General features: G+C 41.3%; 1 protein-coding gene across 2 annotated transcripts in view; it reads right to left on the minus strand.

Moving 5' to 3' along the window:
- Window positions 1–12806, minus strand: part of LOC119492547 (netrin receptor UNC5C-like) — a 232737-nt gene that overhangs the window by 108303 nt on the left and 111628 nt on the right. For both annotated transcript variants that reach the window (XM_037777050.1, XM_037777051.1), the window contains exon 2: window positions 11945–12181. In XM_037777050.1, coding sequence (XP_037632978.1) covers window positions 11945–12181 — 237 coding nt within the window. The remainder of the gene's footprint in view (window positions 1–11944; window positions 12182–12806) is intronic.

Raw genomic sequence — 12806 nt, forward strand, 5'->3', positions numbered from 1 at the left:
GGACAATGCAATGGGAACAAAATAGTCTGGTGGCCATGTCGTCAATTAAAAGCCAAAAGATGTGTTTCCTGCCATTTCCACATTTCCCTCGCTGTTAAACCCACTCAGTCTCTTTGTCATATATTGTTTTCCGTTTCCCTCTGTCTAGCTATCTCCCACTGTGCTTTGACAGAAATACGTAGATGAAGAAAACAGACACAAACAGTAATGGCACAGCCAAAAGTGTGAAGACTTGATGTTTTTGAATGAGATGAACCAGAGATGGAAAGAAAAAAGCTGGAGAAGCATACATATGAAAGAAAGCCAGTGAGTCAGAGACGGGGGTTTTTGAGGCTAAATGGTTTAGAAAACGAAAGCGATAAGGGAACAGGGGGAGAAGCACTCAAAAGCTTTGTGGTGTTTAAATGTGATCAGTGACAGGTCAAACAGACAGGCCTTCAGGGAAAAGAAACAGAGGATACAGGAAAAAGTCAACGCTAGCTATTATTAATTCATCAGTGCCACGGAGGGAGAGAGCCTGACAAAAGACAAAGGCTTGAGGTCAGAATAGATACATCCAGGGGATGGAAAAAATAACACAAACAGCCCTGCAACAAATGGATCTGTGAAGTGCAGAATGTTTTGTTGCATATTATTGTTTTCTCTCCTGTATGTAAATGATACATCAAGAGACACAAGTTTGGAGCTCCGTTTTCACAAACATCTGCTCAGCTCAAGTGTTTGAGAGCCACTCGCTGAATGCCGACCAGCTCCAGGGATGTTGTTCAGTAACTGACCCGGCGCTATAACCTACCACCTGCGGAGGAGCTGCAAGTGAAAACACTATTTCCCTACAGGGATTATTAATTCAGGCTCTGTAGCTTCACCACAAACCTTATATAGTGACTGCTGCTACCTTACTATAGCCACTACTTTAAAAACCAGCAAATGTGTTGAATGCCAAATATATTCCACAAAGGAAAAAATTCAGGGATTACATGGGTGTATGCCATTTCTTAAATATTTGTGTAAAACTTAAAGGTCCAGTATAATGAAGCTTTTTTAATAGAAAGTAAGTCTGAGTAATGTGTTATGTTAATAGTTACATGCTGACCAAAGGCTGATAAGGGGACAAATTAAAGGAAAAATGGTGGAACAAAATTCAACATAATAAATAGATAGTAGATGCTTCTATACAGGGATGAGACATCACTGAATGGTTTGATAAGCAGGAACATTATGTAAATCATAAGCTATGGCCTTCATAGTCAACTGCGGCCGGTTTAAAAAAGATAATTTAGGGAGTTTTCACAAGCCAACATTTAGTCAGTTTTAAACAAACTCTGGTGCGGTTAGTTTGGGCAGTTGTGAAATCAGTAATCATACTCTGGTGCGGACCAAAACAACCTTGGAAACGGTCCGAGACAACCTCTCGCAAGCGGTCTCCAACTGTTTCCAAGCGAACCAAAACGCAGGCTGCCTGTGCGGGCATATGTTGAGATAGACACAGGTTAACAAGAGGTTAACATGAGTGGGGGAGGACTGACCTGGACTTCTGCTGAAGTCTGATGTGTGCTTGATGGAGAGAATATACAGTATACGCTAAATAAAGTCCACAAAAATAGTGACCTGAAGTCATTTGAGATAAACTGGATTAGAGATTTGTGCGCACAGCAGATCAGTGCCGAGTCAAAGTGAAAAAACTCAGACAGAAATAGATGACGAAAAAGACCAATTCGCTCCTTCGTACACGCTTCTCAGCAAATTTCTTTTTTTACTTGGTCTGCTTTAATTTGTGCACTGTGAAACTGAACCAGACTAAATAGAAAATTAACCAAAAGTATAAATTTCACTATGAGTCGGACTAGCCAAAAGCCAAAAGGACTATGACCCCTATGAAAGAGCCCTCAGACTGGTCTGTTGCATTAAACCAGTCTTCTTTCCCCTTAGATTAGTCCAATTCAAGTTGGAGTTTCACAAAAATCAAGACTGGCTTATTTTAAGCCTCCCCCCCAGGCTAACTCAGGACAAACTGCCATGTTTCCATGGTAACAATCAGTGGCACCTGCTGACCAGTGGCACAAAATGATAACAAAAGAGGAAAACACAGCTCATAATTTGCTAATATTGTGGAGCAAGTAGAGAGAAGGGGAAGCGTTTTTAGAGACTGCAGTGAGGACAGTTTTCATTTTTTTCGTTTTCGTTTGCCCGAGGAGAATAGACTGACGAGTTAGCAGAAGCACTGACCCTGCCACATTAAGAAACTACAGCATCTCGGCTCTGCTAAAGGTCTGTCGTATGCTTCTGGAATAGTTTTGTATTTTTACACTTGAACATTTCGAGTAAAATGTCCCTGTAATAGTTGTTAAACATTTTCTGCAAGAATCTAAACTGTATATAAGAAGTGAACAAAGTTGCCGTGACGTCACCCATTGATTGTTTTGAAGCGTCTCATTCGACATTTTGACCGTCGCCATCTTGTTTTTTTTGCAACCAGAAGTGACACGAGAGGGTGGAGCTTAGTACAACCGAACACTGAAGAAGACATTTTTTAGCTGATTAAAATGTTACAATTAACTTCCATGAAGTGAAAACACAGTGTGAAAAGGTTAAAGTTCTATGACGAAAACACAGACAGTTCCCAGACCGGACATCGCCGTGGTAGCGACTTGTCAATCACAAGGTAGCCACACCCTAAGGCATACCCTGCTTTATGGTCTATTTGAATCTAAATGGGACCATAAGTTACTAAATGAACATCATGCTGTATTGAAGAAGACTTGAAACTAGTGATTGAGACTATAAACTCATGTGTATAATGTTTACTGAGGTAATAAATCAAGTGAGAAGCAGGCTCATTTTCTCATAGACTTCTATACAATCAGACTTCTTTTTGCAACCAGAGGAGTCGCCCCCTGCTGGCTATTAGAAAGAATGCAAGTTTAAGGCACTTTGGCTTCACTTTTCAGAACTGGAGGTTGCCACTTAGCTAGAATGAACGGAGTTGAGCGGTTTGATACTGTTGCTGGATCAGCCATGTTTTTTCCAAAGTCTTTACCCAGAATTCATGACAAATCAGTCCTACTTCAGATAGTCTAGACTAGAAAGCTTTGTGCAACAAATTTAGACATCTATCTGAAGTAGATCTAAGCTACAGTCAGTCTATCTTCCTGAAACCGGCCCAGGATACATAGTATGCAAGCACAACATTCATCAAATGTAATATAAATATACAAAACCAAAATCACGCAGCTTTCAGTTGAGTCAGATATTTAGAAATGCACTTCGCAGCCAGTGCTCAAGATCTGAGGACATGGCATGTTACATTACATTACCTGAGAGCCCTCATATAAATGATTACATAAATATTATTAGACAAGAGAGTAAAGTACGGAGACAAAAAGGCAGAAACAACATTGACAGAGTGAAAATGACAACAGGATGAGAGGCATTGTGAGAGAGGGAGAGAGCGAAGGTTGACTGAGTTCTTCGTCTACGCAGGGAAATCATCCAGGACATCGACAGAACAGAGTCACCGGTCTGTGACCAATTGAAGACACTCAACGCTTACAGTAGACTGTGCGTGTACACATGTGTATGTGTTCGCTCTTGTAATGGCTCCCACAGTGACATTGATTGATCATCACAGTCCCTTCTGGTCCATGTTTGAGTACCTCTCCTGTGTGTGTATGTGAGTGTGCATGTATAAATGTGAATGTCAGTGAGCGGAGAGGCAGTGAACCGGGACTTTCCAGGACATGAGAAAACGTCTACTTCAAATAAACACACAATCAGTCACACAAACAAACATAAGTGCATTTTCAGATACAGTACACACACAAAATGAAACATTATCTTTCACATAAACACGCTGTTGGCCAATAAACACAGTGTATATACGCACAAAATTGACACAGACACAAACACAGCTGTCTTGCATATCAGGAGTCACCGACATAGAAGCTAATTGACCTCCTTTATAAATCTTGATGGTTGTTAATAATTGAAATCGAACAACCTCAGTATAAGAGAGAGGGAGAGACGGATAGAAAGAGACAGAGAAAAGGAGCAAAAGAGATGGGAGGAGGAGGAAAAAGGTGAGAGCTTTAGCTAGGGAAGAATGTAGAGGAGAGTGGGAGTGATGCCAGAAAGAGGGAGAGTGGAGAAGAGAAACATTAGGAGGAAGAGAAAGGAGGAAAAGACGAGAGGAAATCAATACGAGTGAGATGGCAGCAAAGGAGGGAAAGAGGTCACAAATCACCCAAGCCAATACTGTGTGTGCCAATAATGTACGTGTGTGTGTGTGTGTGCATGTGTAGGTGCGAAGTCACAGGTCAGTGCTAGCAGACTAATAACCATTCACACTTTGGCTAATGGAGACAAAGTAAGTAACCTAGTACACAATATGTCATTAGCACTCTTCAAGGCTAATGGAGATATACGGAGGTCGTACGCACGTTGCTTAGAAATGCCCTTCACAATAAGATATGCAATCTAGACAAATTATGCCGGTTCTCACCTTAAGTCACATTAATTCAGAAGATAATGGTAAGCATGTTTAAGCACATGTCACTGCTAATAATGCTACTGTATTAAAGTGGCTCTGTGGTGGAGGGCACGCTGCTTTTTGTTATTTTGTTTTAAGTGCTTGATTAAATGTTTCTTTCCTTCTTTGGCGCGGGTGCATGGAGGGGGCGGGTTAGAGCGGAGACCTCAGCGGCAGGTCCAGTTAGCTATAAGGAAACTGTGACAGGCAGTGGAGCTGTTTAGGGAATCAAGCCTGTTCCAGCCAGTTGGAAAGTGACCTCAGTAACCCCCTAACCATCCTGCTGCCCCCTCCCCACTCCACCCTTGTCTCTGACCTTCACCTGGCTTACCCTCCCTCCAGATGAGGCTCTGTGGGACCACAAGTAATCTATTGAGCTGTCATGAAACTCACATGTAGCTACACTTTGCATCCATTACACAGAAAACAACATGTCCATAATGACTTATTAGAGGTGTCACTTTTTATTAAAAAAATAAATAAAAAATGATCTCCAATCATGTGTTTGAATTCCAAATCCTCACTGTATAACCAGAGACGACCATGCCATGTACCCCAGCCCGGTGTGGTTAGCAAATGTATTCATTCAGACTGGATTGGTGCCTTCAAATGGGGCACCGTTTACCGTGTTCACGAGAAGAGTCCATATGAACGCCCCCCATCTTGTGGTATTCACAACCTCGTAAGTGGAAAGTTTCTGAGAGCTCAGAGTTAACGAGTTGGGACGTGTTTGTTGACGTTGTCGGAAATGAACACGAGCTCACGAGTTTCATTTGAAGGCACCAGATATTACAAGAAAAAGTTATTGCGTCTCATTAATCACTTCTAGCAAGCCAGCGTGCACAATTCTAGGAGACAGGGACCACTAAATGAAATGGAGCAATTGTTATGACAAAGGTCCATTGTGATATCTTATGAACTCTAGAGTGCTGCAGGAATGACGTATTTGTGTAGGAAGTTGAAGTTAGCATCGCCCTGGGTTCCCTCAACAAAAACCCAACAGAATTTTTCCATTGGGTTTTGGATTATTGCAGAAAATAAGATAAGTTTATGATACTCATACGTTTCGTTCAGCAAGATAATCTCCACAAATGAATACCACTTTAATGATTTTTGAAGTGTGAATGCAATCGCCAGAAGTAAAAAGCTAACGTTAGGCTATAAACGGACTACACCACGGTCGCATGAATGTGAGTATACACAACAAGGCTGTAAAGACGGACAAGTCGGCGTGATGACGATTAGTAGTCTCATTTAGTCACTTGTTAAGTGGGATACAGTATGTACTGACGTATTTTATGTTGTAGAACAAAACGTTACAATCTCTTTAGCTTGTGTTACAGACCTTATTTCAAGCATCTAACTGAAATCACATTAAAAAAACTCATTGACTTCCAGACGAGGGAACCGGAAGTGCTAAAATGCTAATTAATTTCCGGGTTTTAAGACTCATTCCTGCACCACTGTTCTAGTCATACTTTTGATTACTTATGACTATCATTAGAAGATATCCTAATGCATTATGATGGCACTGTGATGCATTATCTGCACATTATGAAGGCTTATGTGATACATCATAGGCTTCATAGAGAGGGTTAGTTTTGTATCTCATGGTACAAAAAGCATTGTAGATGTTTGTCTTTTAGTTTTGCCTTCCTTCCACATTGTTCCTTTCATTCAATCTGTTTAATTCATCCTTGCTAACATCTAATAACTCATAACTCTAGTTTATTTTGTTTTTCCTTTCTTTTTCCATCACATGAAGGGAAAAAAATGTCCTCGCGCACATCATTTTATGTTCTAACTTTTGTATGTCAATTTGTACTTTTGTTTGCTTTTATCTTCATCCCCAGGTTCAAACGAACAGTGTTTCAAGCTGAATTTACTTTTGCTGTAAAATAAAAAAAGGATGAGAAACATGGGGATGGAGAGAGTAGGAGTGAGTGAGAAAGAAACAAGCACAGCAGGATTCCTATCATCTTTCTCCTCAGTGTGACTCCCTGATATCTGTTGGCCTTTCCAATCCTCTCAACGGCACCCTCCATCAGCATCCCTCCATCATCCCTGACTCCTCTCCCCTGCTTTCTTCAGGCTCAGGTTTTATCTACCTCTGCTCGCTCCGATTTCAGTCAGTGGAAATTAGACGAGAGTACAAAACAGCATGGAGCAGAGAGAAAGGAAGAGAAAGGAAAGGGAGAGGATGGGACAGAGAGCAAGCGAGAAGACCGAGATAATAAAAGCAGTATGGGGCCATAGCTTCTAGCTGTGTCAGTGGAACAGCAGGAAACAAAGAGGAGAAAACAGCTTACGGAGTTTAGGTTTCCACACAGATAAACAGATAAACAGATAAACAGTGCACACACACACTCACACTTTCACCAGGCACAGACCTACAGCAGATTTCTATGTGATTCCCTACAACTATGTTGCATAATAAATATCTAGTATTCATAATCTCTTGATAATCCCATTGTCTTCTCTTCAAAGGTGACCTGAATGCTTTGCATAACGAGAAAAAAGGCACGATGGAGGTCTTATTGTATTAGGATATCACGGTTTGATTTCTTTGTTGGATTTCTTTGCACTGCATGACTATCAGTTTAGCTCAGAGAAAAACGCATATATCAAAATAGTACACTTGCAGCAAAGTGTGTTCATTGCAAATTCTATGTAAAAAATGGAAAAAGATGAACACATTTTAAATATTAAAGCGCAAAGAGCAATTTTCCTGGAAAATGCTCCAGTTCCAGACATCTCGAAACCTCAACTGCTTCTTGATATTGCATAATGTCCCCAGTTTATCTATTTATTCAGTGGATTTTCATGTGTATATCTGTACGGATTATGGTGTGTTTAAGAGATTAAGTGTCCTGGAGCAGTACAAAGTAGCATGCAGCCAATCAATTTTTCATTAAAGTGACATTATGATGGCTTTGTACAATATAAATTAAGCATAAATTAAAGCATATCTAAAGCGGCTCACAAATGTAAAACCAAATCTGTGTTTGAACCAGGCCTGAGGGTTATTTCAACAGGCAGAAACACTCATGAAATTATCAAATTTAAGTTTTTGCACAAAATGAGATATCGTTGGTTAACGTGGCTGCAAGACATTCATCGGAATTTAAGTGAATAATTAATTCGACTTGATGTTCAAAATACACAGATGTTTTCTCAGCTGACTGGTGTGATCCTGATACTTGAAAGACCTCATGGTGTCCATCACATACAGTATGAGAGCCTAGATCCACGGGTCGTTAATTGAACAGAGTTTCCTCTCAATAACGCACCGTCTGGGATCCAGCAGCTAGCAAATGAATGGCTGATGGGAGACTAATAAATGACTTGCAGCTGCGTGTGATGTCAGTAATGAACACTGATATGGGAGGAAAAACAGAGAGAATGGAAGAATGCTTATTGTAGACACACATACGTCATCTCTCACATTTCACTTGTGGAAAACCCCAAAAGACTTTGAAAGAAAGATGTTCTTTACATTTCACCTCTCCCACTTTCTTGTAGTCAATGATTTCACTCAACTACTCGTGTCCATAATGTAGGACTAATGTGCAGGTGTTTGTACCTTCTGAGGCCAGCCCGTTCGCATGAAAAGGCGTATGAATGACACAATAATGCGCAAGACATTTAGCGTGCAATAAGAGCGCCGTTCTTGCTTTAGGTGTATCATTTGTTCGCCATGCATTCTGTACTGACTGCAATGTAAACGCATCCGTGTAAATATGCCACACTGAGGTGGATGGGTCCAACAAACACAGGACTTTTAACCAGGAGACAGTTTGTGATGTGTTTTTTTGTGACGTGTTTTCATTACTTCTGTGTCATTGTTTCCATACGTATTGTACTTAGTTTACGTACTTATTTGCAGCTCAACCATGACGTTTTGGTTTTGTTGCCACAACCTAACCGTGGACGTTACCGTAGTTCTGTTGCATGGCATACACTACATGACATGTGAAAAATGTAAAATACATCCTCATGACATGCAGAATTTGTGTAATATCGTGCTATTTATACACCTTCCTGTGAGACAGGATTGCTGAGACAAATGACCTAGAAGAAACACAAACATTAGCTCTTTTTTTGTCTGTTATTCTGTCTGTAATGCAGAACCTCCTCAGGGCACATCATCCTTAGATAAAGAATAAGGACAGGAGATGACTCAAATTAAAAAAGAAGAAAATAGTCCCAAAGGTAGCGGGGTGAACTAATCAGAAATCAGGAGACAAAGTGCCCTTTTGCCCTGCTGTCCTCCATGTCTACAAAGTTAGATCGCCGGCTATGGCACAACAAGTCAAGGTAAGTTTCTTCCAAAAGCTTTGGTAGATTAGTACTGTGATTAAGGAGTAAATAAATGCACGCCATCAAAACCTCACATTCCTTATAATGTATAATGAGAGGTCAAGCCAACTGCCACTTGGATTTTGATGCTCATCTATTCTTGGTGTTACGGTTCATGTGCTTTGAGTAACCTAACAGGACATAGCGGATCTAACTTCGCAGACACGGAGGACAGCAGAGCAGAAGTGTGCTTTGTCTCCTGATTTCTGATTAGTTTACCCTCCTATCTCTTTTTAAACTTGTTTCTTGTCTTTTCTTTGGAGTCATCTCCTATTCTTTTTCTGCTAAAAAACACTCTGCTGTAAGGGAGTTTTGCAACACATCTATTGCAAGAGGTGTCGGAAAAGTCAAGGCGTGCAGATTCATCACTTGCTGTATCTGATTCGAGAGGTTGCAATCACAGAGCTGTGGTTGTACCGGGAAATGGACTAAAGTAAAAAAAAAAAAAAATGAATATGAGTAAATGTTGGTTTGCAACTGTCATTGTATTTATGTAAATATCAATCTACACATTTGTGAATTTTTTTTCTGTGACTTCACAGTGAAAATGTCAACATAATAGTTCAGATTTTTGCTCTACAAGCCCTTCATATCAAATCTACAAGCTCTCGCATTTTGCAACATATTTACCTTTATATTTATATCTACACATGCTGTTTCACCTCTCTCATGTTTACTTCTTGCAGGTTTTGTTGCATTTATTCTCGTCTTCCTGGACTATTCATGTGTGACAGGTAAATCAGGGGGAACATCAAACTGTACTGCTCAGTTGCTTCTGTCTCCGTCTTGGGTTTAACACTGTGGCAGACCCACACAGCAACACCAAAGAATACACACAGACACACACAGACACACACACTCACACACACACATACTGTATATACACACAACACAAATTTTGGCTCCAGGGTCTGCTTTGCAATACAAGGGGAAATCTTCGGTAGGCGAGTCGATGTGTCATCTTGGGTTGAGACGGAATCCAAAGTTCTGCTTCCTCATAATTGCAGTCCAATATACACACTGACACATATCAAAGAGTGAGCGCGTAAAATATGTACTACGTATTTGGCTCACCTGCCTCAAGAAAAGAAAAAAAAAACGATTCAACAACCGACGTGCTGATTTGTGCTACTGTTGACCCCACTGTGTATTTCCTTCTGCAGGCGCTATATATCAGGACTATTCAAACTGTTTTCAGCCTGTGTTTAATCACTGGCTCTGGGGACACAGGCTCATTAACAAGCAGGTGGAGACCCATAAGCTGAGCTCATGTCAGCCTTAAGTCTAAGAAACTAGGTTGTGTACTTCTTTGTCGTCCTGCCAAAGCCACAGCGTGATTCATCATTACCTAGCCAGCAGAATAATACCATGAGCTGTCAAGTGACAAGTGTGCAACTTTGGCTGCAGTCCAGTCCAGTACATCACTGTGGATCCTATTAAACTGTCCTGTGAACATCGCAGCGCAGCATCGGCGGCGGGGCAGCTGTGTACACACGTCTGACATGTGACCTCACTTTCGGCACAAATAACTAAACATCTGAATAATAGGTTTAACCTGTTTGCTTACAGTGCACCAGTGAGACAACCTGGGAAATATGTTGGCCGCATTTTCTGGATGTGTGACAATTTTAGATCACACAGAGCCAAATCTCATCATTGTCAGACACATAAAACATATGCAGGCTAAGAGGTCAACTTAACTTGAGAGGGGAAAAAAAGGACTTTAATTTATACCTGCGGGTCGGGACACATGCGCGCTCGCATATGCATACGTGTGGCCGAAGCCTCGTCTCCTCTGCCTGCTCGCCTTCACTCAAACAGCGCGCGCGTTCTCGCGTACTCGCTCCACCTCTACTAGACGTGAATGCGCGCTCACTACACACTGCAGGAGAGTTAGTTTAGCTCTGAGAATATCTAGTGAATGTACAGTGGACGTTTGTGCAGAACTAAATGCTGCAGCCTGCGCTGAGGCAGGAAAAGCCAACACTACTATCAGCAGTGATTCATGGAGAGACCTTCGTCTGGTCAGCTAACATTACTGCCAAGCAGCTGGAATATAGAGTGATATTGTGGTTTTAGCTGATGTGTGTCGCCTCACTGTGTTGAGCGATGCTCGTTCATGTCTATTTAGCGCGAGCAAGCGCAAGCTCGACGCTGACTTTCGTTGATTTCACGGCCACAGGTGTCGCTGTTAACAAGCATTTCTGAAAGTTACAAATAGTCCCTTTAAAAGGACCAGTGTGTAACATTTAGGGGGATTGATTGGCAGAAACAGAATATTATATTAATAACTGTTTTCTTTAGAGTATAATTAACTAAAAATAAGAATCATTGTGTTTTCATTACATAGGGAGTGGAACCCCTCTCCACAGAATCTGCCATGTTGCACCTCCATGTTTCTAATGTTGCCCAGAATGGCTAGGGCCGGAGTCGATAACATTACTCACTACCGTTGCCGCCGCTCTCTCTCGTACTTCATCACTCACTTTCCTCGTACACACACACTCTTTGCAGTGGCTCTGCTCCAAATGACTCTAGAGAGGGCCATTTGCATTTTCGCGTTGGCCACGGTAGCTCTCCAACACGCTTGGCACGCGGGAGAGGCTTCAGATGGTTGCAATCTCAACCTCACCGCTAGATACCACCAGATCCTACACACTGTTTGAAGTGTCTGCTCACCGGGACACATGTAGTACAAACAGTCTGGGAAGTAAAATATGTGAAATATAATATGTATTAAATGCATGTACTGTATATCGTCATTTGATTATTACTATCATTGTTGGATGTTCACCAGCAAAGTGCAAACATCAGTCGCGCATTCATGCTATAAAACAAATTATTTTACTCTGAGTTGAACAGTGTTTCTTAAATTAAAAAAAAAAAAATGTCCTGACTAAACAAAAAAGTTTGACAGTCTCTTTACTGATACTACTCTGTACCTCTCTGCATGGCAGTTTTCATTTAATATCTCTTTCCATACATTTTTACAAGGTATGATCTGATCCGTCCACTTTCTATTTTACTCGTTGATTAGATCTGTGTACATGTTTCACTCACCTGAGTTTTCGTCCACCCTCTCCTCCACGGTGTGGTCTTTCTGATGGACCCACTCGCTGTTGCACTTGAAGTAAATCTGCGTGGCAGGCGTTGCTTTGCAGTAGAGATTGACAGGTTTGTTCTTGACAATGTAGCCTTCGTCGGGTTCGAACAGGAAGTGAGGTAAGGGCTCCGGAGGGTCCGAGGGGAAGGTTTCCGGGAGTTCGCTCAGGCTCAGGAAATCATCATCATCCCTCACTGCGGGAGGAGGAAAAGAGAAAGGTTAGAATTATGACAGTCACTGATGTTCAGTATTTTAACAGACTTCAAGATCAATCAGTCTTTGTTTTATTGACTAGCTTTGAGGACTAACAGGAACAGAAGTTGGTTCAGGGAGGAAATGCTTCATTTCAATCATTCATTATTGTTCTGTGATTCACACCAGTGAGCAGCATTGTCCCCTGAACTGAGTGTGTAGACAATGTCGTTCTCATTTGATCACTAATAATTGCTGTGTCTCAAGCCGGTGACCTGGACAGAGTACAATTTTCTTCCACTGAGCCATAAAATGCAAATTTAAACAGCACCTGATTGCTGTGTCCATTTGTGGAAACCCTCTGGCTATCAGAGTCATTTCTAAAAAAAAAAAAAAAAGAAAGCCCACAAGATTCTGATTTTTGCTTCTTCCTCTGCAAACCCATGCAGAGAAGGGTATTATGGGTAACCAAAGGTCGCAGAGGCTCACAGAAGAGCCAACACACATATCTCAAAAACATTGTGCTGACATGCACGTCATTTACCCCCCCCCCCCCCATGGGATTCAGATGCATTAATCACCAACAAACTAAAACTCTGATATGGTCATGAATGTTAAAATAAGTTA

Source organism: Sebastes umbrosus, chromosome 8 (genome assembly GCF_015220745.1).
Source record: "Sebastes umbrosus isolate fSebUmb1 chromosome 8, fSebUmb1.pri, whole genome shotgun sequence".
Classification (NCBI taxonomy): domain Eukaryota; kingdom Metazoa; phylum Chordata; class Actinopteri; order Perciformes; family Sebastidae; genus Sebastes; species Sebastes umbrosus.